This window comes from Eucyclogobius newberryi, unplaced genomic scaffold, assembly GCF_026437365.1.
Source record: "Eucyclogobius newberryi isolate DKJ021-1_F unplaced genomic scaffold, fEucNew1.0.hap1 SCAF_6, whole genome shotgun sequence".
In the NCBI taxonomy this organism is placed as follows: Eukaryota; Metazoa; Chordata; class Actinopteri; order Gobiiformes; family Gobiidae; genus Eucyclogobius; species Eucyclogobius newberryi.
The window spans coordinates 5,309,508-5,335,477 of record NW_027316278.1 but is presented as its reverse complement, the minus strand read 5'-3'; the positions used below and the strand labels follow the sequence as shown (position 1 = coordinate 5,335,477).

At 48.1% G+C, this 25,970-nt stretch overlaps 1 protein-coding gene across 1 annotated transcript; it reads left to right on the top strand.

Annotated features, from left to right (window-relative positions):
* The first annotated feature begins 3,950 nt into the window (after positions 1 to 3,950).
* LOC140346977 (guanine nucleotide-binding protein subunit alpha-14-like) lies at positions 3,951 to 21,045 on the top strand. The gene is made up of 7 exons (XM_072433274.1): positions 3,951 to 4,071; positions 14,439 to 14,623; positions 15,405 to 15,559; positions 16,424 to 16,552; positions 19,187 to 19,316; positions 19,813 to 19,966; positions 20,816 to 21,045. Exons 1-7 carry the CDS (start codon positions 3,951 to 3,953, stop codon positions 21,004 to 21,006), a joined length of 1,065 nt encoding a protein of 354 aa, XP_072289375.1. The 3' UTR covers positions 21,007 to 21,045.
* Positions 21,046 to 25,970: the final 4,925 nt, after the last annotated feature.

The following is a 25,970-nucleotide window of genomic DNA, read 5'->3' as shown; positions in this document are numbered from 1 at the left end:
CCAGAGAGTCCACAGAGTCCAGAGAGTCCAGAGAATCCAGAGAGTCCAGAGGGTCCAGAGGGTCCAGAGAATCCAGAGAGTCCAGAGAGTCCAGGGAATCCAAAGAGTCCAGAGAGTCCAGAGAATCCAGAGAGTCCAGAGGGTCCAGAAGGTCCAGAGGGTCCAGAGGGTCCAGAGAGTCCAGAGAGTCCAGAGAATCCAGAGAGTCCAGAGAATCCAGAGAATCCAGAGGGTCCAGAGAGTCCAGAGAGTCCAGAGAACCCAGAGTCCAGAGAATCCAGAGAGTCCAGAGAATCCAGAGGGTCCAGAGGTTCCAGAGAGTCCAGAGAATCCAGAGAGTCCAGAGAATCCAGAGAGTCCAGAGAATCCAGAGAATCCAGAGAGTCCAGAGAGTCCAGAGAATCCAGAGGGTCCAGTGGGTCCAGAGGGTCCAGAGAATCCAGAGAGTCCAGAGGGTCCAGAGAATCCAGGGAGTCCAGAAAGTCCAGAGAATCCAGAGAGTCCAGAGAATCCATAGAGTCCAGAGAGTCCAGAGAATCCAGAGAGTCCAGAGAGTCCAGAGAATCCAGAGAGTCCAGAGAGTCCAGAGAGTCCAGAGAATACAGAGAGTCTAGAGAATCCAGAGAGTCCAGAGAGTCCAGAGAATCCAGAGAGTCCAGAGAGTCCAGAGAATCCAGAGAGTCTAGAGAACCCAGAGAGTACAGAGAATCCAGAGGGTCCAGAGAATCCAGAGAGTCCAGATAGTCCAGAGAATCCAGAGAGTCCAGATAGTCAAGAGGGTCCAGTGAATCCAGAGAGTCCAGAGAATCCAGAGAGTCCAGAGAGTCCAGAGAATCCAGAGAGTCCAGAGGGTCCAGAGAATCCAGAGAGTCCAGATAGTCCAGAGAATCCAGAGAGTCCAGAGAGTCCAGAGAATCCAGAGAGTCCAGAGGGTCCAGAGAATCCAGAGAATCCAGAGAGTCCAGAGATTCCAGAGAATCCAGAGGGTCCAGAGAGTCCAGAGAGTCCAGAGGGTCCAGAGAATCCAGAGGGTCCAGAGGGTCCAGAGAACCCAGAGCGTCCAGAGAGTCCAGAGAGTCCAAGGTGTCCAGAGAGCCCAGAGAGCCCAGAGGGTCCAGAGAATACAGAGAGTCCAGAGAACCCAGAGAGTCCAGAGAGACCAGAGATTCCAGAGAGTCCAGAGGGTCCAGAGAGTCCAGAGGGTCCAGAGAGTCCAGAGAGTCCAGAGGGTCCAGAGGGTCCAGAGGGTCCAGAGAGTCCAGAGAATCCAGAGAGTCCAGAGAATCCAGAGAGTCCAGAGAGTCCAGAGGGTCCAGAGAGTCCAGACAGTCCAGAGGGTCCAGAGAGTCCAGAGGGTCCAGAGGGTCCAGAGGGTCCAGAGAGTCCAGAGAATCCAGAGAGTCCAGAGAATCCAGAGAGTCCAGAGAGTCCAGAGGGTCCAGAGAGTCCAGACAGTCCAGAGGGTCCAGAGGGTCCAGAGGGTCCAGCGAGTCCAGAGAGTCTGTAGAACCCAGAGAGTCCAGAGAGTCCAGAGAATCATGAGAGTCCAGAGAATCCAGAGAGTCCAGAGGGTCCAGAGGGTCCAGAGAATCCAGAGAGTCCAGAGAGTCCAGAGGGTCCAGAGAGTCCAGAGATTCCAGAGAATCCAGAGGGTCCAGAGAGTCCAGAGAGTCAAGAGAGTCCAGAGGGTCCAGAGAATCCAGAGGGTCCAGAGGGTCCAGAGAACCCAGAGAGTCCAGAGAGTCCAATGGGTCCAGAGAGCCCAGAGAGCCCAGAGGGTCCAGAGAATACAGAGAGTCCAGAGAACCCAGAGAGTCCAGAGAGACCAGAGAGTCCAGAGAATCCAGAGAGTCCAGAGAGTCCAGAGAATCCAGAGAGTCCAGAGAGTCCAGAGATTCCAGGGAATCCAGAGGGTCCAGAGAGTCCAGAGGGTCCAGAGGGTCCAGAGGGTCCAGAGGGTCCAGAGAGTCCAGAGAATCCAGAGAGTCTGGAGAACCCAGAGAGTCCAGAGAGTCCAGAGAATGCAGAGAGTCCAGAGAATCCAGAGAGTCCAGAGGGTCCAGAGAATCCAGAGAGTCCAGAGAGTCCAGAGGGTCCAGAGAATACAGAGAATCAAGAGGGTCCAGAGAGTCCAGAGAGTCCAGAGGGTCCAGAGAACCCAGAGAGTCCAGAGAGTCCAGAGAGTCCAATGGGTCCAGAGAGCCCAGAGGGTCCAGAGAATACAGAGAGTCCAGAGAACCCAGAGAGTCCAGGGAGACCAGAGAGTCCAGAGAATCCAGAGAGTCCAGAGAGTCCAGAGGGTCCAGAGAGTCCACAGAGTCCAGAGAGTCCAGAGAATCCAGAGAGTCCAGAGGGTCCAGAGGGTCCAGAGAATCCAGAGAGTCCAGAGAGTCCAGGGAATCCAAAGAGTCCAGAGAGTCCAGAGAATCCAGAGGGTCCAGAGAGTCCAGAGGGTCCAGAAGGTCCAGAGGGTCCAGAGGGTCCAGAGAGTCCAGAGAGTCCAGAGAATCCAGAGAGTCCAGAGGGTCCAGAGGGTCCAGAGAGTCCAGAGAGTCCAGAGAGTTCAGAGAGTCCAGAGAGTCCAGAGAGTCCAGAGAGCCCAGAGAATCCAGAGAATCCAGAGAATCCAGAGAGTCCAGAGAGTCCAAAGGGTCCAGAGAATCCAGAGAGTCCAGAGAACTCAGAGAACCCAGAGAGTCCAGAGAATCCAGAGAGTCCAGAGAATCCAGAGGGTCCAGAGAGTCCAGAGAACTCAGAGAACTCAGAGAGTCCAGAGAGTCCAGAGAATCCAGAGAGTCCAGAGAATCCAGAGGGTCCAGAGAGTCCAGAGAATCCAGAGAGTCCAGAGAGTCCAGAAAATCCAGAGAGTCCAGAGGGTCCAGAGAGTCCAGAGAGTCCAGAGAGTCCGGAGAATCCAGAGAATCCAGAGAGTCCAGAGAGTCCAGAGAATCCAGAGAGTCCAGAGAGTCCAGAGGGTCCAGAGAGTCCACAGAGTCCAGAGAGTCCAGAGAAACCAGAGAGTCCAGAGGGTCCAGAGGGTCCAGAGAATCCAGAGAGTCCAGAGAGTCCAGAGAATCCAAAGAGTCCAGAGAGTCCAGAGATTCCAGGGAATCCAGAGGGTCCAGAGAGTCCAGAGGGTCCAGAGGGTCCAGAGGGTCCAGAGGGTCCAGAGGGTCCAGAGAGTCCAGAGAATCCAGAGAGTCCAGAGAATCCAGAGAGTCCAGAGGGTCCAGAGAGTCCAGAGAGTCTGGATAACCCAGAGAGTCCAGAGAGTCCAGAGAATGCAGAAAGTCCAGAGAATCCAGAGAGTCCAGAGGGTCCAGAGGGTCCAGAGAATCCAGAGAGTCCAGAGGGTCCAGAGAATCCAGAGAATCAAGAGGGTCCAGAGAGTCCAGAGAGTCCAGAGGGTCCAGAGAACCCAGAGAGTCCAGAGAGTCCAGAGAGTCCTATGGGTCCAGAGAGCCCAGAGAGCCTTTTCCTGTCTCTTCTCCCTGTCTCCTCTCCCTGTCTCTTCTCCCTGTCTCCTCTCCCTGTCTCTTCTCCCTGTCTCTTTTTCCTGTCTCTTCTCCCTGTCTCTTCTTACTGTCTCTTCTCCCTGTCTCTTCTCCCTGTCTCCTCTCCCTGTCTCTTCTCCCTGACGCACTCTGACGCACTTGACGCGTCGCGCGCGCGGTGGCCACGCCCTCACGCGCCCCGCTTAAAGCTCGGCAGGTGCAGCTTCACCTCAGACACGCCTGCCTCGCGCGCCGTTACACACGTCACCGCTGCAGCAGATCATTTCCCCTATTTTCACTTTCATCCACCTTTTCAATTCATTCGTTCTCTTTTTGACTCCCCCACGAGCAGCGGACCAGGGCGCGGCGCGGAATGCCGGTCCCGCACACACTCTGAGCAGCGCGGGACACTTGTGACTGAGACTTGAGTTTGCACGCGCCGCGGGAGCAGAGAGGATGATGGACTGCTGCATTTCCGCCGAGGAGCGAGAGAACCAGAGGATCAGCGAGGAGATCGAGAAGCAGCTGCGGAAGGACAAGCGCGATTCCCGGCGTGAGCTCAAGCTGCTGCTGCTGGGTGAGCGCCACACGACCTGACCCTGACCCTAAGCCTGACCCTAAGCCTGACCCTAAGCCTGACCCTGACCCTAAGCCTGACCCTAAGCCTGACCCTAAGCCTGATCCTGACCCTGACCCTAAGCTTGACCCTGACCCTGACCCTGAGCCTGACCCTAAGCTTGACCCTAAGCCTGACCCTAAGCCTGACCCTGATCCTGACCCTGACCCTAAGCTTGACCCTGACCCTGACCCTGACCCTGACCCTGACCCTGACCCTGAGCCTGACCCTAAGCCTAAGCCTAAGCCTGACCCTAAGCCTAAGCCTAAGTCTGACCCTGACCCTGACCCTGACCCTGACCCTGACCCTGAGCCTGACCCTGACCCTAAACCTGACCCTGACCCTAAGCCTGACCCTGACCCTGACCCTAACTCTTATCCTTAGGGGGACAAAAAGCGGGACAATTTGTACGTTTGAGTCGGGACAGACTCTGGGAACTTGTGTTAATGGGAAATAACGGCAAAATAACTGCAAAATTACCATATTACACCCCTAAATACACAAAAAGCCTCGATTTTTAGACAAAATAATGTCATAAATAAGGTTTTCTGTGTACGTTTCACCTATTAAAAATGTATTTTAACGTTACAATAATTTAAATTAATGGTATGAATTCGTAAATGAGTTAAACCGTATTTATAAAAATGTCATAGCCTCATATTAAATCACATTGTATTTTTTTGGGAATTAATGGGAAATAACTGCACAATTACCAGTTCTTATCAAAATATTACAGCCCAGAACACGCAAAACGTCTCGATTTAAAACTAAAATAATGTCATAAATAAGGTTTTCTGTACGTTTCACTTATTAAAAATGTATTAAGCCTCATATTAAATCACATTGTATTTGTTTTGCTTCCCCCGGGTCAATAATAAGATCTGGCATCACTTTAAAACAACCAAAGTCAGACATTAAAATGGCACCGAATCATTTATAGTTTTTTTTAAATCAATAATAACATAAAAAATAGTAATAATAGTAGTTTTATTCTCTAGTTTATCTCGCAGTGGACTTCATTCACCCAACAAAGCGCTAAACGTGCGTCATAACGTCATATTAGCGCGTTATTATCGGACAAACGTATTTAAACTGCACATAAAGATCGGCCCGGTGCAATAATCACCACATCCACTACATTTACAATCGTCGGAATGAGATTTTTGCGGCTCAGTGTTTATGTGTACGTGAATTTTCTGCGAGATTTGGTCCTTTATGAGTGATACAGTAAGAGTCGAGCGGTCGAGGGTCGAACGAGTCGCGTACTTGGTCAGATATTTGGAAATTTTAAGTTGGGCGTGTCCCTGGGAGCGTTTCTTTGGTCCATTGCAGCCCTGATTGTCACTCATGATGATTGACTGACCAAATGATGCTTTCTATTGTACGTTAAGACTTCTACACTTCTACTACACATTTTCAACCAAACAAAGGTGAAATACGGTGTGTTTTAGGTGAAAGAAATAGTTTGTTGGTTGTTGACATTTTGAGTTATTGATGCTTCTGTCTTTGTTTTAAAAGGTCTTTTCGTTACGATTATGAAAATACCAAGTACGACTGGTCACAAATCGATTACTGTTTGCCGCCCTAATAATAATAAGACGATAATAATATGTATTTGATCTTTGTTTGAGGTTAAAATGCCGATTGCGATGTCACTCTCACCAGCCTCCGACTCAAACGCAATATAATATAGTGTTAAAACTTTAGAATACTCACAATAAGCGGCGACTTATGCTTAAAATGGAAACAGAAACTCATTAAAACGTAAAAAAAAAAAACCTGGTATGTTTATGTAGAGGCGGTGACAGGTCGATCGCCGAGTGTTTTAGAACGATGAGAAATTGGAGCCATTGCCATAGCGACGAACCATCTCAAGCAAATCATTTATATCAAGGGGTGGATGCTATTGACGGAAATTAATCTGAATTTTTTTTCTTTTTTTTTTATATATCCTGATAACTATGGTCAGTCCAACAGAAACGTGTCTAAACGTGTTGCAAGCGTGAAATGTCAGTCAAACAGATCACAAACGTGCAGAAATATCACCGTACACCCTTTGTGCAAACCTTCACAACAACATTCACAGCATTACACATATTATACACATATATATATTGCCCAGCTCCAATGAAATCTCTTGAAAAAGTGCTGGAAATGCTGCGTAAAACAGGAAAAAGTGTCTTTGTTTGAGCTGCATTCAAGAGAAAATGTAATGATTGGCGGCTGGAGCGGGAATAAAGAAATCATGGTTCATTTGTATAAAGCGTATCGCCCGGATCTGCTTCAAAACACGGATCATTTAGTGAAGTTCGCCCTTCGTGCCTCGTCATAACAGTGTATTGTTCTGTTTCGCGTGGGCACAGAAGATATTTCACTTTGTCGCGGCCGTTTCCTTGTTTTATTCGCACGTTGCATTCCCGGTCGATTAAAAAAAAACGACCCCCTCCCCCGCCCCTCGGTGCGCTGACACTGTATTTCAGGAACTGCTCTCTTTAAAGCTGCTCCTCTCATGCAAAGCACATGCAAATCCAGCCACAGGGCGGAGGCCGGTGCGCCGCTGTCACACTCCGGAGCCGGCGGGCCCCTCTGACTGTGTCCTGTGGGGCCCTTAGATCAGTGGTTTACAAGCCTTTTTCATTCCAGTGACCCCTGTTTTACCCGTGGGTGCTTTTGGCGACCCAAACGTCTGAGATTGCGCAGCTCCTCGTCATTATTGGCTCCGCAAAGGTGTCGTTTTAATCTTATGTCTTAAAAGTCCTTTCATTTGAATAATTGCGCCACGTTCTGAGGCTTATTGTGAAAGAATTTTGTTTGTTTTTATGACAGAAAAGACTTAAACGTTGTGACAGTTATGACAGAGTTATGAACCATAAACCACGTCATCAAATCTGACCGTTTAACAGCAAATTCTACCTGCGACTCCTGACCTGCACCAGCTCCGCAGATTTAAACTCTTCATGGCTCCGAAGGGCCGTCCCACACTCATTGCTACTACCACCATCTAGAGGACGAAAGGCGCCTGATGCACTGTGGGCTGTGCCGACCGAAAGTCTCAAAACAAAGGGTTCTTCTTCTGAAACATCCTCAAAAACCTTGCTTTTTTTTGCTGGAAAATGTATCACAGTTAGCAGCTAATGCTAGTTTACATAGAGTATTGCTGCGCAGCTATGCTAATCAATGTTAGCCAACTCGCAGATAGTTTTAAGGAGCCTCATTTCCAACTGTCCAGGTGTTATATTTTAGGATCTTGAAAGCTTTGAGACTGAAACCCACAGGTAGAGATGATGCAACGTAGTGATGTCATCCGAACCCATCCTGTTGTAGTCTGGAAAAAACACCTTTAGAAAAAACACCTTTAGACGCCTTTATCAGGTTTATAACATGTATAATTTGGCAGCCTCTGGGTAAGTTATCCATGCTCTAAAACAAGACGATGAACCGGTCGTTAGTCGTTAGTCCGATCACAGCCACGGACTGTGTTTCTCTGAGGAGCCCATTATCCTGGTCCCGAAGGGCAGAGAAGGACTGGACGCTGTGTGGAGACGCATCAGCGATCACATCACATTCTGCAAGCAGGAAGTCGCCATGTGGCCTGGAAGACTCTCAGCACAAACTAACTGAAGCTCCGCCCTGACGCTGAAACCTCCATCTGAGTAAATCCTCTGCAGAGTTCTGAAAACGCATTTACAGGCTTTACGATAGGGTTTGAAAACACCTCGTCCAAATAATTTTGTCCGTGGGGCGACTGGGCGGAAAAAAACAAGTATGGCATTGGCATTCTCCGGACCACGGCTCGGCAGCCAATCAGAGCCAAGCACACAAATTTTGTCGATCAGCGCGCAGCATGCACATTTTCACTTGCAAACAGTAAACTGTCATGGAGGACTATTGTCAAACGCTTCCCGGCCCGATTTAATGATAATATTCCCTTTTTTTCTAAGATTTATTAGTAAAATGCCCGTCCACATTTTAAAATACCCCGTCCAAACTACGGGAAGACGGGTCACTAGCTATAAGCCTGACGCAATATCTAGCCATTTTTGGAACACGCTTTTTGCCACGTTTTTTATGGGCACGGGATGATGCAAATGGAGGATGTTGAAGTGAGCTATTTCCTGAATGGATTTACCTTTATTTCTTGATAGACGCGCTCCCATGCGGCGCCATGAAGAAACTGCTGGTAATAATCCTTGCTTTAGCTCAGATTTGGCGTGAAATGAACGTCGCGAGGGCAAAAGCAGCAGAACATTACCGTAATATCGCACTACGGCGATTCGGAAAGTATAATCGGAGCATTTCCTTAAAAATACCACAGAGATCCTGAACAATCCCTCGACGATTTGGAAGATAATATCCATCTCGAAGTCCCTACAAGGGGACTTCGACATCTTTAAATCTTACCATGAGCATTTCGTTGCCTCTGGATCGTTGTTTGGTTCCACACAGAACTCAAACACACAATTTCTCATTTTGTCCCTTAACAATTTCAGAAAAGCCCTTAAACTTCCACATTGTCTCCATTGACCTATTTACCGTATTTTCTGGACTATAAGTCGCACCTTTTTTCATAGTTTTGGCCGGGCTGCGACTTATTCTTATATTTATGCTTATATACTTATACTCCGGAGCGACTTATGTGATGTTATTTGTTATTTTCACACTTGCAACCGCATTTCATACTCCAGTGCCACTTATATATGTTTTTATATATGTTTTACGCGCAAGTCATCAGCGACGAATCAGCGACGAGGGTTGAGAATGATCTATAGATGCAACTGTCCTCCTTTGATTATAAATGAGACTGTAGTGAACCCCGGATGAAACATTGAGAAACTTTGGGGACCCCGAGGTTAGTTATCTCGGGCTGCACTGATTAATCAACTAATTGTGACTAGTCGACTACTTTAAAAATCTAATTATTTTATTATTAGAAGTTTTTTTTAGCTTTTTTTTTTAAATAATACACTTTTTTCCCATAAATATTCTGTTTATATGTATTTACAAAATCTCACTGTACAATAGAAATAATCGCTTAACCATCAAAATACCGCGTTTTTCGAACTATAAGTCGCACCAGCCAAAAAATGCATAATAGAGAAAAAAAAATCACATACAAGTCGCTCCGGAGTATAAGTATATAAGTATAAATTATCAGTATAAGTCGCAACCCGGCCAAAACTATGAAAAAAGGTGCGACTTATAGTCCAGAAAATACGGTAATCGTCAGCTGCAGTCCTGCTAAACACGACTAGAATATATTTCCGAACATGTTTGCAAAGGATTCAGGATTAGCAGCTTTTATACAGAATAAGACGTCTTTTTGTTGAGGACGTAGTATAAAGTGTTTGCTCCTCCCCCTGACCATGTGACCCCTCTGTGCAGTCGGGCTCCGCCTCCACCTCCGCCTTATGTCACAGCTGCTGAATTTGCGTGTGTTTTCGTGAGAGTCGCTCGTCTCCGTGTCTCGGAGAAACTTGACTTGGAAACGAGGTGCATTCAAATGTGCACATCATTTGTCTAAGTTTATTTGTTTCAATCCGAGGAGAGTTTACGAGAAGGAAGGGCATGCAAAACACTCACTGACCACCTCTGAATCCACCTCTGCTCATTATACCACTGACCGCTTCACTTTCAGAAACAAAAGATTTATCATTTATTACATTTTCCTCCAACCCATTTCTGCCTCAGAATTGACGGTTTATTTGTGGTTTGTGACTGGGTCGGGGCAGAATTAAGTTTGTGTGAAAAAGTTCTAGTTTTTGGTTTGTTTGCCTTTGTCATCTTCGGCTTCCACCGGAACCACAATCCCATCGCAACGGTGTGCATTTACCCCTGAACTAAAAGACACATTTAGCCCTCTTTGTTCGCCCTCAGCCGCAGAGGCAGTGCCTCCACTCCTCAGCCACGCCCACATGTGGGGAGGAGTTTACCTGCATTAGAGCTGTAACACATTTGGCAGGAAAAGAATTCAAATAGAACATTTTCTGACAAGAATTGCGGTTAGATTTGTGACACTCGGCTCACACTCGACTTGATGAAGCAGATGATGTTGAGATCCTGTGAGAACAGTGCGGGTGACAAAGTGCAGCCCTGGCAAACTCCTGCATGTTCTGACTCACTCCTTGCAACGCAAAAACACCTCCTAGAGCCGTTCTATTATCTAGATCATTTTAGCCTTCAAAAAGTGATTTTGATGCTCTAACCTGCCGCTTGGAGGCTGTGGCCGATGACACAGTCACAGCTGCTCACACGGGCCACACTCGGCCCAACATTTGTTAAACAAATGTGTTCATGAGCAATGAGCACACACTGTGTCCATGAGGCTGTGCTGTAATGTGGCCTGTGGTCATGACCAGGACCTGTATCCACACCGCGGCCCACACCACGGCCCACGGCCCACACCGCAACCCACACCACGGCCCACGGCCCACGGCTCACACACCACGGCCCACGGCTCACACACCACGGCCCACGGCCTCCACATCGCGGCCCACACCACTGCCCACGGCCCACGGCCTCCACATCGCGGCCCACACCACGGCCCACGGCCTCCACATCGCGGCCCACACCACGGCCCACACCAACAGCTCAGAGATAAATCAAATCAAATTTGACCAAGTTGCAACGTTAAAGTGACATTATGACACTTTAAGTGACAGAAGGAGGTGAGAAGAGGAGAGACAGAGACAGAGGGGGAGGAGAGGAAGAACAGAAGAACTGAGAGGACAGACAAGGAGCCTCCTCCATGCACAGTACACCTGACCCTTTATGACCCTTTATGACCCTTTATGACCCTTTATGACCCTTTATGACCCTCAAACACAACAATGTTACAATGTTACTGTCATACTTTAGTAGGATCAGAATCATTTTTCATTTTATTTGCAGTTCCATTGCTTACTTTGCCACAAATTATATTTTTGTGTTGTTCAAATGCAATTTTGAAGCTAGAATTTTTTTCCGTCTTCTATAATTGAAAAGCAAAGATGTCAATTTTTTTTACAAAATAGTTGCTTTAAACTTCTAGATCTGATCTCAATTATTGTTTGAGACTGTGTGATTCTGATGCCACAGAGCATTTAAAGCAGGGCTGTCAAACTCATTTGGGTCGCGGGCCGAACATAACGTAAAACATAAAACTTTACAAAAATATAAGAAATAAATAGCTTTATAGCCTACGCTGTTTTGAAGCAATTACTGGATCGATAAAATTTTTTTACAAAACCTTTGTTCTCATAATCTGAAATGTATTTAAACAACACTTTGCTTCAGTTTATGAGCATCACAACTTCAGAGATGATCTACAGTTCTACACAGAGATAAACATTTGACTTTATGTCGGTGTAATCCCTCATTCGTCCAGGCGTGTTCCATAGTAGAAAAAGCTTCAGTTGTAGTCATCTGGACTCAGTTTGCAATGTGGCCAAGCATTTAACAACTATATTGGCTCCGCTTGTGGGGAATTCGGAACATCATGTGGAAAACACGCACAACTTTGTGGATAAAGTGAAACATCTCCAACTGGACCCAGATGACCTCATGGTTTCATATGATGTTGTGTCCCTGTTCACCTGCATCTGACCTCTGATGCAGTAGCAGCAGTGAGGATCAGACTGCAGGAAGACACCACCCTACAGGAAAGGACCAAACTGACACCTGAACACATATGTAAACTGTTGGACATCTGTCTGAACACCACTTACTTTCAATTCCGGGGACAATTTTACAGACAGATTCATGGCTGTGCCATGGGCTCGCCCGTCTCTCCCATAGTGGCCAACCTGTACATGGAGCACTTTGAGAAGAAGGCACTGTCCTCATTCTCAGGCATAGCCCCAAAACTGTGGCTCCGCTATGTCGATGATACTTTTGTAACAATCAAGAAACAAGAGCTGGAAACCTTCTCTGATCACATCAATGCTGTGGACCCACATATCAGGTTTACAAGAGAAGACGCTAAGGAGAATCGCTTGGCCTTTCTTGATTGTTCCACGATCAGAGGAGAGGACGGGAAACTCCAAATAGAAGTATATAGGAAACCTACACACACGGACCAGTATCTGCTCTTTGGTTCCAACCACCCACTACAGCACAAGCTGGGTTTGATCAGAACCTTACAACACAGAGCTCAAGGTGTGCCCACCAGCTCAGAGGGCAAGAAGAAAGAGGAAAAACATGTCCGAAATGCCCTCTCAGCCTGTGGTTACCCCGCTTGGGCCCTCAACAGAGTGAAGAGAACCAAGAAGCAGGACAAAAGGGAAACTGAACAGAGAAGGAAGGGTGTCTCTATTCCTTATGTGTCTGGCCTGTCGGAAAAACTGCAAAGAATTTTTAGACAACACGAAGTCCCTGTTTATTTTAAACCAGGAAACACTTTAAGACAAAAACTGGTTCACCCTAAGGACAAGTTGCCGACTCAAAAACAGAGCAATGTAGTTTATTCGATCCAATGCAGTGAAGAAAGCTGTAAAGAACGTTACATAGGTGAGACGAAACAGCCTCTACACAAGAGGCTTTATCAGCACAGAAGAAATACAAGTTCAGGACCTCAGAGCGCCGTGCATCTCCATCTTGAAGCCTCTAATCACTCGTTTGAAGACGGTGAGGTGAAGGTTTTAAGCAGGAGAAAAGATGGTTTGAAAGAGGAGTTAAGGAAGCTATTTTTGTTAAAAAAGAAAGACCTTCTTTAAACAGAAATGGAGGGCTAAGGTTTAATCTTCCTGTTATTTATAATGGGATTCTGAACCCCTGGAAAGGTAGAGGACATTCAGATGCTAATCAGGTACTCAGGGTGGTTGAGCCAGGGTCTCACAAAGACAAAGAGGATTCTAATAGCCCATTAAGATTCTGAATAGGCTCGGTAGATACAAGGAGGGAGTTTCTGTTGAAACAAACAACTCTTTCTACTTCAGGAAGGCTCCTCCCAATGGGCGGGTCTTACCACAGAACAGTATTAATATCGGAGTTCTCGATCTAAATTCTTTTATTGACAATGACTCTTGGATGAGAGTCGAAACGTCTATTTTTGCAAACTGAGTCCAGATGACTACAACTGAAGCTTTTTCTACTATTTGACTTTATAACAAAATAAACTTCTCAAGATCTAAAAAAACTTTTAAATGTACTAACTAACATTTCCACGTCTGTGTAGTTATCTGTACTGTTCACCTGAACTGACACACCACTAAACTTCTGCTCAAAAGTGCTTAAAGTGCACTTCTCCCTCGGCAGCTCACACAGCAGTGCAGCAGAGCCCCGTGGGGGAGGGGCGGCCACCTGCGGCATTGTGGGACAAGTAGTTTTAGTGATTAAAAACGGTTATGGATATAACTATGGTTCTATGAATCGATTTTTTAAAAAAAAATTAAATATCAATTTGAAATGTTCGGCGGGCCAGATTAAAACGTCTGGCGTTTGACACCTATGACTTTAAGGGTTTCTACAATGGAAGTGTGTGTGTCGTGTGTGTGTCGTGTGTGTGTGGTGTGTGTGTGTGTGTGTGTGTGTGTGTGGTGTGTGTGTGTGTGTGTGTGTGTGTCGTGTGTGTGTGTGTGTGTGTGTGGTGTGTGTGTGTGGTGCGTGTGTGTGTGGTGTGTGTGTGTGGTGTGTGTGTGTCGTGTGTGTGTGTGTGTGTGTGTGTGTGTGGTGTGTGTGTGTGTGTGTGGTGTGTGTGGTGTGTGTGTGTTTGTGGTGTGTGTGTGTGTGGTGTGTGGTGTGTGTGTGTGGTGTGTGTGGTGTGTGTGTGTGGTGTGTGTGTGTGTGTGTGTGGTGTGTGTGTGTGGTGTGTGTGTGTGGTGTGTGGTGTGTGTGTGTGTGTGTGTGGTGTGTGTGGTGTGTGTGTGTGGTGTGTGTGTGTGTGTGTGTGTGTGGTGTGTGTGTGTGGTGTGTGTGTGTGGTGTGTGTGTGTGTGTGTGTGGTGTGTGTGTGTGGTGTGTGTGTGTGGTGTGTGTGTGTGGTGTGTGTGTGTGTGTGTGTGGTGTGTGTGTGTGGTGTGTGTGTGTGGTGTGTGTGTGTGTGTGTGTGTGTGTGTGTGTGGTGTGTGTGTGTGGTGTGTGTGTGTGGTGTGTGTGTGTGTGTGTGTGTGTGGTGTGTGTGTGTGGTGTGTGTGTGTGGTGTGTGTGTGTGGTGTGTGTGTGTGTGTGTGTGTGTGTGTGTGGTGTGTGTGTGTGGTGTGTGTGTGTGGTGTGTGTGTGTGTGTGTGTGTGTGGTGTGTGTGTGTGTGTGTGTGTGTGTGTGGTGTGTGTGTGTGGTGTGTGTGTGTGTGTGTGTGTGTGTGTGTGGTGTGTGTGTGTGTGTGTGTGTGTGGTGTGTGTGTGTGGTGTGTGCAGGCACCGGAGAGAGCGGGAAGAGCACCTTTATCAAACAGATGCGCATCATCCACGGAGGAGGCTACACGGACGAGGACAAGAGGAGCTACGCCAAGCTAGTGTTCCAGAACATCTACACGTCCATGCAGGCCATGATCCGGGCCATGGAGGCTCTGAGCATCGCCTTCGCTGACCCCGAGAACCAGGTACTGCCCCGAGAACCAGGTACTGCCCCGAGAAGCAGGTACTGCCTCGAGAAGCGGGTACTGCCTCGAGAACCAGGTACTGCCCTGAGAACCAGGTACTGTAGCCGAGAACCAGGTACTGCTCCGAGAACCAGGTACTGCCCCGAGAACCAGGTACTGCCCCGAGAACCAGGTACTGCCCCGAGAACCAAGTACTGCAGCCGAGAACCAAGTACTGCCCCGAGAACCAGGCACTGCCCTGAGAACCTGGCACTGCCCCGAGAACCAGGTACTGCCCCAAGAACCAGAACCAGGTACTGCCCCTTCAGACCTTGTATGTTCGTATGTATGTATTGTACTTCCTGGTTGGACATGAGCTGCAAATATGACATTGGTAGAGGTAATTCCCCTGCTGTTACCTAGCAACCAAACTGTAAACAAGGGCCAAAACCCTCACAACACACAACAGTTGATGATTTGACAAAAAATAATACCATATATTGTTGAATGATCGTTCAAACTGTCAGTCAAGTGTGAACTCTCTGTTTTCAATCCGGTCTAGAACTCTGTATTCTGTCATTTTAAACTCTTCACAAACTTGATATAAATATTCACCACATGTTCTACTCCATCAAGTCAGAATGACAAAAACATGCCGTACACAATCGACTCGTGTTCGGAACCTGCTAAATGTCACAGTTTGAAACATTTGCATCGATCACCTCCACGTCACATGTTTTGGCTTCACGGTTTATGACGTCGTCCGTGTCCGGGTGACGAGCCTGGTCCCTCTGTCTCGCAGGGACGGGGCAGCACCATCCTGGAGGTGGAGGTGGACAAAGTGGAGGAGTTGGACCCGTCTCACGCCGTGGCCATCAAGAGCCTGTGGGAGGACTCCGGGATTCAGGAGTGCTACGAGCGCCGCAGGGAGTACCAGCTCTCCGACTCCACCAAATAGTGAGGGCGAGCTCGCGTCGACACGGGCCGGGGCTGCGAGAGCCTCCGCCGAGCGCCGGTTTCAATGGTCCAAGTTTGTAATGGCTGCGGCAATATCGTGTGTACTGCAGAGAAGGGGCAGGTCAAGGTCAAGTGGTCTTTAGCAAGGTCAAGTGGTCTTTAGCAAGGTCAAATGGTCTTTAGCAAGGTCAAGTGGTCTTTAGTGTACCGCAAGGGGATTTAGTTTGGCTGCACTTCTCAACACAACAAATATACAGAAGATGAGCGATGTCCCGGAAGAACTGCTAATACGACGACCAGATCCCGTGCAATAGTGTCCTCAAAGTTCCCTAAGCAAGAAGGTTCTTTCCTGAGCCACGTTCTGCTCGCTGTTTTGGTTCTTCCCCGTTGTAAAAGCTGCCAGCCTGGTGGACCTGGTTTATGGTTCATTCATTCATTTTCTACTGCTTGTTCCCTTTTGGCGTCGCGGGTGACTGGAGCCTATCCCAGTGTCTTTGGGCCTTAGGCGGGGTACACCCTGGACGGTGGCCAACTCGTCGCAGGGTCAACACAGAGACATAGACACACAGATAACCATTCACTCTCACGTCACTCTCACATTCATTCACTCGGGCCAATTTAGAGCATGCCTGTCTTTGGACGGTGGGAGGAGCCGGAGAGAACCCACGGTAACACGGGGAGAACATGCAGACTCCACCCAGAGAGATCATGTGATGTTGGTTTGGCCCGGGAATCGAACCCATGAATTTTGTGTTTTCGCGACAGCTTCAGAAAGTGATAATAAATAATAAATAGTGATCATAATAATAAGGTTCAACTCGGGTTGGTTCATCTTTCAGACATTTCCATCTTAAATGTCTCCAGTTACCTGAGCGACCTGGAGCGGATCTCCCAGGCCTCCTATCTACCCGATCTCCAGGACATCCTCAGGGTCCGGGTGCCCACCACGGGGATCATCGAGTACCCCTTCGACATGGAGAACGTCATCTTCAGGTGAGGCCGGAGTGTGTTTCAGTTTCAGACCTTCATCATGTCAAAGTGGGAGAACTTTCCTCGCTGCAGTTCTTTGGAAATCAAATCTTAGATAGTATCTGGATTATACTTTTTAATCCAGAGGCCGATCTCAGCAAAGATAACATTTCGTGAGTCATGTTTGTGTCTGAGACGTGGCTAAAGCTGGAGAAGACGGGAAACTACTTCTGGTTTATCTCCAGCTTCTTTGACTTCTCTGCAAAGCCTCAACTTCACGTTTTAACCTCTCTTTATCTAATGCATTGGCTTTGGATCATGTTAGATGCATTATGCACTGGAAATATCATATTATAGATCCAAACACATGCGTCAGTAAACAGGAAACGGCTGATGCTAATGTGTTTTGCTAGCTTGGTTTTGCTAAGCATGTGGGCTTAGCATCAAAGCTAGCATCACTGGAAATACAGAGGTTTGTCACAAGTTATTATTTTCTGATTCCGAGTTTGTGTTCTCTCTGGTCCAATCATCTGGCCTCACAGAGTCCCCTCCCCTCAGAGTCCACTCCCCTCAGAGTCCCCTCCCCTCAGAGTCCCCTCCCCTCAGAGTCCCCTCCCCTCAGAGTCCACGCCCCTCAGAGTCCACTCCCCTCAGAGTCCACTCCCCTCAGAGTCCACTCCCCTCAGAGTCCCCTCCCCTCAGAGTCCACTCCCCTCAGAGTCCACTCCTCAGAGTCCACTCCCTTCAGAGTCCACTCCCCTCAGAGTCCCCTCCCCTCAGAGTCCCCTCCCCTCAGAGTCCACTCCCCTCAGAGTCCACTCCCCTCAGAGTCCACTCCTCACAGAGTCCACCCCCCTCAGAGTCCCCTCCCCTCCCCCTCAGAGTCCACTCCCCTCAGAGTCCCCTCCCCTCAGAGTCCCCTCCCCTCAGAGTCCCCTCCCCTCAGAGTCCCCTCCCCTCAGAGTCCCCTCCCCTCAGAGTCCACTCCTCACAGAGTCCACTCCTCACAGAGTCCACTCCCCTCAGAGTCCACTCCCTTCAGAGTCCACTCCCCTCAGAGTCCCCTCCCCTCAGAGTCCCCTCCCCTCAGAGTCCACTCCCCTCAGAGTCCACTCCTCACAGAGTCCACCCCCCTCAGAGTCCCCTCCCCTCAGAGTCCACTCCCCTCAGAGTCCCCTCCCCTCAGAGTCCACTCCCCTCAGAGTCCCCTCCCCTTAGAGTCCACTCCCCTCAGAGTCCCCTCCCCTCAGAGTCCCCTCCCCTCAGAGTCCCCTCCCCCTCAGAGTCCACTCCCCTCAGAGTCCCCTCCCCTCAGAGTCCACTCCCCTCAGAGTCCCCTCCCCTCAGAGTCCACTCCTCTCAGAGTCCACTCCCCTCAGAGTCCCCTCCCCTCAGAGTCCCCTCCCCTCAGAGTCCACTCCCCTCGGAGTCCACTCCTCACAGAGTCCACTCCCCTCAGAGTCCACTCCCCTCAGAGTCCCCTCCCCTCAGAGTCCACTCCCATCAGAGTCCCCTCCCCTCAGAGTCCCCTCCCCTCAGAGTCCACTCCTCACAGAGTCCACTCCTCACAGAGTCCACTCCCCTCAGAGTCCACTCCTCACAGAGTCCACCCCCCTCAGAGTCCACTCCCCTCAGAGTCCACTCCCCTCAGAGTCCCCTCCCCTCAGAGTCCCCTCCCCTCAGAGTCCACTCCCCTCAGAGTCCACTCCTCACAGAGTCCACCCCCCTCAGAGTCCCCTCCCCTCAGAGTCCACTCCCCTCAGAGTCCCCTCCCCTTAGAGTCCACTCCCCTCAGAGTCCCCTCCCCTCAGAGTCCCCTCCCCTCAGAGTCCCCTCCCCCTCAGAGTCCACTCCCCTCAGAGTCCCCTCCCCTCAGAGTCCACTCCCCTCAGAGTCCCCTCCCCTCAGAGTCCACTCCTCTCAGAGTCCACTCCCCTCAGAGTCCCCTCCCCTCAGAGTCCCCTCCCCTCAGAGTCCACTCCCCTCGGAGTCCACTCCTCACAGAGTCCACTCCCCTCAGAGTCCACTCCCCTCAGAGTCCCCTCCCCTCAGAGTCCACTCCCATCAGAGTCCCCTCCCCTCAGAGTCCCCTCCCCTCAGAGTCCACTCCTCACAGAGTCCACTCCTCACAGAGTCCACTCCCCTCAGAGTCCACTCCCCTCAGAGTCCACTCCCCTCAGAGTCCACTCCCCTCAGAGTCCCCTCCCCTCAGAGTCCACTCCCCTCGGAGTCCACTCCTCACAGAGTCCACTCCCCTCAGAGTCCACTCCCCTCAGAGTCCCCTCCCCTCAGAGTCCACTCCCATCAGAGTCCCCTCCCCTCAGAGTCCCCTCCCCTCAGAGTCCACTCCTCACAGAGTCCACTCCTCACAGAGTCCACTCCCCTCAGAGTCCACTCCCCTCAGAGTCCACTCCCCTCAGAGTCCACTCCCCTCAGAGTCCCCTCCCCTCAGAGTCCCCTCCCCTCAGAGTCCCCTCCCATCAGAGTCCCCTCCCCTCAGAGTCCACTCCTCACAGAGTCCACCCCCCTCAGAGTCCACTCCCCTCAGAGTCCACTCCCCTCAGAGTCCACTCCCCTCAGAGTCAGAGACAGTGGAGACACTTTGATATCCAAAGTGAGCCAATAGAAACATGTCTCGTGCGTGTTTAATACTGACAGGATGGTGGACGTGGGGGGTCAGAGGTCAGAGAGGAGGAAGTGGATCCACTGCTTCGAGAACGTCACCTCCATCATCTTCCTGGTGGCGCTGAGCGAGTACGACCAAGTGCTGGCCGAGTGTGATAATGAGGTGAGCTCCTGTGGTCCGCTCTGAGTCAAAGCCCGGTCCAGAGCCCGGTCAGAGCTCGGTCCAGAGCCCGGTCCAGACCCAGGTCCAGACCCCGGTCCAGAGCCCGGTCCAGACCCCGGTCCAGACCCCGGTCCAGACCCCGGTCCAGAGCCTGGTCCAGACCCCGGTCCAGACCCCGGTCCAGAGCCCGGTCCAGACCCGGGTCCAGACCCCGGTCCAGAGCCCGGTCCAGACCCCGGTCCAGACCCCGGTCCAGAGCCCGGTCCAGAGCCCGGTCCAGATTCCGGTCCAGAGCCTGGTCCAGACCCCGGTCCAGAGCCCGGTCCAGAGCCTGGTCCAGACCCCGGTCCAGACCTTGGTCCAGAGCCCGGTCCAGATTCCGGTCCAGAGCCTGGTCCAGACCCCGGTCCAGAGCCCGGTCCAGAGCCTGGTCCAGACCCCGGTCCAGACCTTGGTCCAGAGCCCGGTCCAGACCCTCACAGATGTGTGTGTGCAGAACCGCATGGAGGAGAGCAAAGCCTTGTTCAAAACCATCATCAACTACCCCTGGTTCCAGCGCGCCTCCGTCATCCTCTTCCTCAACAAGACGGACATCCTGGAGGAGAAGATCGTGCATTCTCACATCGCCACGTACTTTCCCGAGTTCACAGGTGGGTCACAGCGTCCGAGGGGCCCCCGCCTCACACAAGAGGCCTCAGTGACGGGCGCAGATCGTTACGTCACATTTCGTTCATCGTAAACGCTCTAAAGCGGCTCAGTAATAGATTCACGTTCATTTAGAAAGTCACGTGAGAGAAGCCAAGGACCACCAGCTTTGGAGTTCTTTCTGAGACCTGAGAGCAGGAAATAACGTCGCAATAACGAGCGGCACATTGTCACATCACAAGCGCACGGCGATGTGGGCGGGGCTAGGAGCTAGGTGAAAACAGGACGTTTCTGAGCTCAGTTCCAGGACAATACAGGATGACTCAAACATGCAGGACTGAGGACTGAGTAAACGAAGGATGAGGACAAATACGGGTGAAATAGGCAGTATTTCAATTTATTTACGTTTTTTTGTTTCGTTTTTTTAATTTGGGGAAAAAATTGAAAAATGGAAAATCAAGTCATGTCGTCGCTCGCTTCTTTCATGGCCACGACAAGGTATCAGTCATCGGGTCAAACACTATCACCATATATGGACTGGCCCCTCCCACTCCAGCCTCCAGCGGCCAAGTCCAGCCTCTTGGCCCCCGGCCCCGCCCCCTGGAAATGCTCCGGGGGGCCTTTATTAGGGGTTTATTGTGAGTTGCCCGTGTCAGAAGAGTAAGACAGACCCTAACGTTCGCTCTGTTAGAGGCGAAGGCTACAATTATTATTGTGCTCGTTATTTAATAGTTATTTTCCCTGGTTTAGTTTCGAAACCTTGCCACAGTATTATATGTTGACGCGTAACCATGGCGACGAGGCCCCGACTCCGGCGCGCCTGCAGTGACCGTGTTCTCTGTGTCCTCGAGCAGGTCCGCAGCAGGACATCAAGTCAGCGCAAGAGTTCATCCTGAAAATGTACAAAGACCAAAACCCAGACAAAGAGAAGACGCTGTACCATCACTTCACCTGCGCCACCGACACCGAGAACATCCGCTTTGTGTTTGTGGCCGTCAAAGACACCATCCTGCGCCACAACCTGAAGGAGTTCAACCTGGTCTAAGGCTCAGACCTGCTCCAGACCTGGTTTAGTCCTAGTTTAGACCTAGTTTAGTCCTGGTTTAGACCTGGTTTAGTCCTGGTTTAGACCTGGTTTAGTCCTGGTTCAGACCTGGTTCAGACCGATCTAAGCCCATCAGAACACAACACAGTGAAGCGCTTCTCAGGTTTCTGTTTACGGGAAAGACCAATATTCCTCTTTAAGACTGTAGTTTAAGACTGTAGTTTAAGACTGTAGTTTAAGACTGTAGTTTAAGACTGTAGTTTAAGTCTGTAGTTTAAGATTGTAGTTTAAGTCTGTAGTTTAAGTCTGTAGTTTAAGACTGTAGTTTAAGACTGTAGTTTAAGTCTGTAGTTTAAGTCTGTAGTTTACGACTGTAGTTTAAGTCTGTAGTTTAAGACTGTAGTTTAAGACTGTAGTTTAAGACTGTAGTTTAAGTCTGTAGTTTAAGACTGTAGTTTAAGACTGTAGTTTAAGACTGTAGTTTAAGTCTGTAGTTTAAGTCTGTAGTTTAAGACTGTAGTTTAAGACTGTAGTTTAAGTCTGTAGTTTAAGACTGTAGTTTAAGTCTGTAGTTTACGACTGTAGTTTAAGTCTGTAGTTTAAGACTGTAGTTTAAGACTGTAGTTTAAGTCTGTAGTTTAAGTCTGTAGTTTAAGACTGTAGTTTAAGACTGTAGTTTAAGACTGTAGTTTAAGACTGTAGTTTAAGTCTGTAGTTTAAGTCTGTAGTTTAAGACTGTAGTTTAAGTCTGTAGTTTAAGTCTGTAGTTTAAGACTGTAGTTTAAGTCTGTAGTTTAAGACTGTAGTTTAAGTCTGTAGTTTAAGACTGTAGTTTAAGACTGTAGTTTAAGTCTGTAGTTTAAGTCTGTAGTTTAAGTCTGTAGTTTAAGACTGTAGTTTAAGTCTGTAGTTTAAGACTGTAGTTTAAGTCTGTAGTTTAAGACTGTAGTTTAAGTCTGTAGTTTAAGACTGTAGTTTAAGTCTGTAGTTTAAGATTGTAGTTTAAGTCTGTAGTTTAAGTCTGTAGTTTAAGACTGTAGTTTAAGACTGTAGTTTAAGTCTGTAGTTTAAGTCTGTAGTTTACGACTGTAGTTTAAGTCTGTAGTTTAAGACTGTAGTTTAAGACTGTAGTTTAAGACTGTAGTTTAAGTCTGTAGTTTAAGACTGTAGTTTAAGACTGTAGTTTAAGACTGTAGTTTAAGTCTGTAGTTTAAGACTGTAGTTTAAGACTGTAGTTTAAGTCTGTAGTTTAAGACTGTAGTTTAAGTCTGTAGTTTACGACTGTAGTTTAAGTCTGTAGTTTAAGACTGTAGTTTAAGACTGTAGTTTAAGTCTGTAGTTTAAGACTGTAGTTTAAGACTGTAGTTTAAGACTGTAGTTTAAGACTGTAGTTTAAGTCTGTAGTTTAAGTCTGTAGTTTAAGACTGTAGTTTAAGTCTGTAGTTTAAGTCTGTAGTTTAAGACTGTAGTTTAAGTCTGTAGTTTAAGACTGTAGTTTAAGTCTGTAGTTTAAGACTGTAGTTTAAGACTGTAGTTTAAGTCTGTAGTTTAAGTCTGTAGTTTAAGTCTGTAGTTTAAGACTGTAGTTTAAGACTGTAGTTTAAGTCTGTAGTTTAAGTCTGTAGTTTAAGTCTGTAGTTTAAGACTGTAGTTTAAGTCTGTAGTTTAAGACTGTAGTTTAAGTCTGTAGTTTAAGACTGTAGTTTAAGTCTGTAGTTTAAGACTGTAGTTTAAGTCTGTAGTTTAAGACTGTAGTTTAAGTCTGTAGTTTAAGACTGTAGTTTTATGAGAGGCTGTTTTAAAGTGTAGTTGTCAGACACAGGTGGAGCAGAAGCTCTAACGCTCAGGTTAGGATCACAACACTGACTTATAACGTGTGATTTAGTGCGTGTTCACCTCTGTCCAGGCTTAGGCCCAGTTTTGACGTGGCGTGTTCTGTAGTAACACTGGACAGTGGTAGAGCGCCCCCTGCAGCTCCCTCTGTGGAAATACACACACATAGAAGCGATTTGTGCGTTTGAAAACGAAGAGAAGAAGTCTGCGCTTTTCTCTGACTGGATATAAGTTGAGAATATATGTGACTCCCCAGAATATATGTGACCCCCCAGAATATATGTGACCCCCCAGAAAATATATGACCCCCCAGTATGTGTGACCCCCCAGAATATATGTGACCCCCCAGAATATATGTGACCCCCCAGAATATACGTGACCCCCCAGAAAATACGTGACCCCCCAGAATATATGTGACCCCCCAGAATATACGTGACCCCCCAGAATATACGTGACCCCCCAGAAAATATGTGACCCCCCAGAAAATATATGACCCCCCAGAATATATGTGACCCCCCAGAATATACATGACCCCCCAGAATATACATGACCCCCCAGAAAATATGTGACCCCCCAGAAAATACGTGACCCCCCAGAATATATGTGACCCCCCAGAATATACGTGACCCCCCCAATATATGTGACCCCCAGAATAAGATGTGACCCCCCAATATATGTGACCCCCAGAATATATGTGGCCCCCCAATATACGTGTGACCCCCAGAATATATATGACCCCCCCAATATGTGTGACTCCCCAATATGTGTGACCCCCCAGTATGTGTGACCCCCAGAATATTCGTGACCCCCCAGTATGTGTGACCCCCCAGAACATATGTGACCCCCCAATATACGTGTGACCCCCCAGAATATATGTGACCCCCCCAGTATGTGTGACCCCCCAGAATATATGTGACCCCCCAATATATGTGACCCCCAGAATATATATGACCCCCCCAGTATGTGTGACCCCCCAATATGTGTGACCCCCCAATATGTGTGACCCCCCAGCAACGACGGACGCTTCAAACGCCGCGTAAATACATATTTGAGCATCAGAGTAGAAGACTCGTCCTCTACTTTATGACTCCGTCGTTATAATTGCTCTTTTGTGGCTGAGGAGTAAATGTCGAGTAACAGACGTGATGAGTTTGATTTAAATCAACTTTAGGCCTGAAACAAGCGCTTGAGGACAGAGCGACACGTGCTTATTGTACGGGCGTTTTACCGCGGTCATCCGTCAACATCCGCCAACAAGCCACGCCCTCAGCCACGCCCTCTTGTGGGCCGCTGCAAGCTGCTTCAAATAGTTGCGTTTTTCACGTTTTTTTCAGATGGTAAAAATGGGGTACAGTGCCGTTTACCTTCTCCCACGCCATCGTTGGGACGTTCTGTGATACGATCTGTACCGGAGAACAAGTTTTCCATGGTCTATAAGCTCCGCCCACTTAGTGCCTCGAACCATGAGCGAGAAACGACGGTCCGGCTCGGCGTCGCCACATTTAACATCCACCGTTTTTTCTGATCAGATGGTTACGGGATCACTCGCACTTGTGCCTTTTTGACACCGTTTTGAGATTCTACTGCGACTCTAGTTGTAGTTGTAAATATTGCCCTCAAAGGAAATTCTAGAAGTAATTTATACACGTTGTAATGTTTTATTTGTTGGATTTGATCATTTACTAGTTTTCAATAATGGTCATAAACGCCCTGGGAGTCTACGCGATCATGTTGTTGCTTTGAACGTGCGCTAAATCCTCCGCAGTTTGAATATTTGATGCATTTAGGCTACATTTTCTGAGGACTATAACGCATAGATCAATAAACGAGACGGAACAATGTTTTTCAGGCTCATTATCTATCGTGTGTACATTTTATTTCCATTTGTAGAGACGTTTGTGTTCATTTGTAATAGTCCGATGAGCTGAGCTGTTGAAAGGAACTGGGTGTTGGTTGCCATGGTTTCAGGGGCAGTGTGTCTGTGTCGTGACACCTTTAATCCTGCAGAGGGCGCACTGTGTACAGTCAATAAATGAAGCCTCGAAATACTGCCACCTACTGGGGATTTGAATGTGCTATAAAGAATATAAAGATTATTTAATGATTATTTAATGGTTTCCAACAGTGTGTTTGAACTTTGATTATAAAATAAAATATGTTTCTAAAAAAACAAACAAGATGAGTATTTATTGATTTTTCTGATTTCGCTCAAATCGAAGAAAAAAAATACAGTAGGCGCCATATTTTTTACAGCGAAACGCTGCGGAACTAAACGAGCCTCCTGCTGGTGCCAGAGTCAGGACTAAACATGGACTGGCCTCCTGCTGGTGCCAGAGTCAGGACTAAACATGGACCGGCCTCCTGCTGGTGCCAGAGTCAGGACTAAACATGGACCGGCCTCCTGCTGGTGCCAGAGACAGCACTAAACATGGACCGGCCTCCTGCTGGTGCCAGAGTCAGGACTAAACATGGACCGGCCTCCTGCTGGTGCCAGAGTCAGGACTAAACATGGACCGGCCTCCTGCTGGTGCCAGAGTCAGGACTAAACATGGACCGGCCTCCTGCTGGTGCCAGAGTCAGGACGAAACATGGACAGGCCTCCAGCTGGTGCATTTCAGTTTTATGCAGCTAAAATCTGGAACATTCTTCCTGAAGATGTGAGACAGGTTCTACTCAGACAATGTTCAAATCTAAGCTAAAAACTGTTTTATTTAGCTGTGCATGTGACTGAGAGGATTCTATTTCTCGTATCACACCTTCAAAATACAGTTAAAACGATACAAAAATCTGACTCTGATAATGAAATGACTCCTTATACTTTATCCTGAATCTGACAAATCTAATTTCTACTTTAATTGGGGATTGTCTCACCCAATCTTATGTCCATGATGGGTTATTTTTATTAAATGTTTTCTTTTATGGATTTGCTGAATCATGTAATGATTTAATTTGATTTTTAGACATTCAATTTGTTTTTGGGGGGTTTACGTGCCATTATTTTGTGAGGTTACGTCTGGCGCCTCTTTAGTGTTATCACATGTGAATGTGATCAAAAGGGGGAATTGTGAATATTGACCAAATTATTGTCATGCATTTATATTATATTTATGTGTCCTATTTATCATATGGGT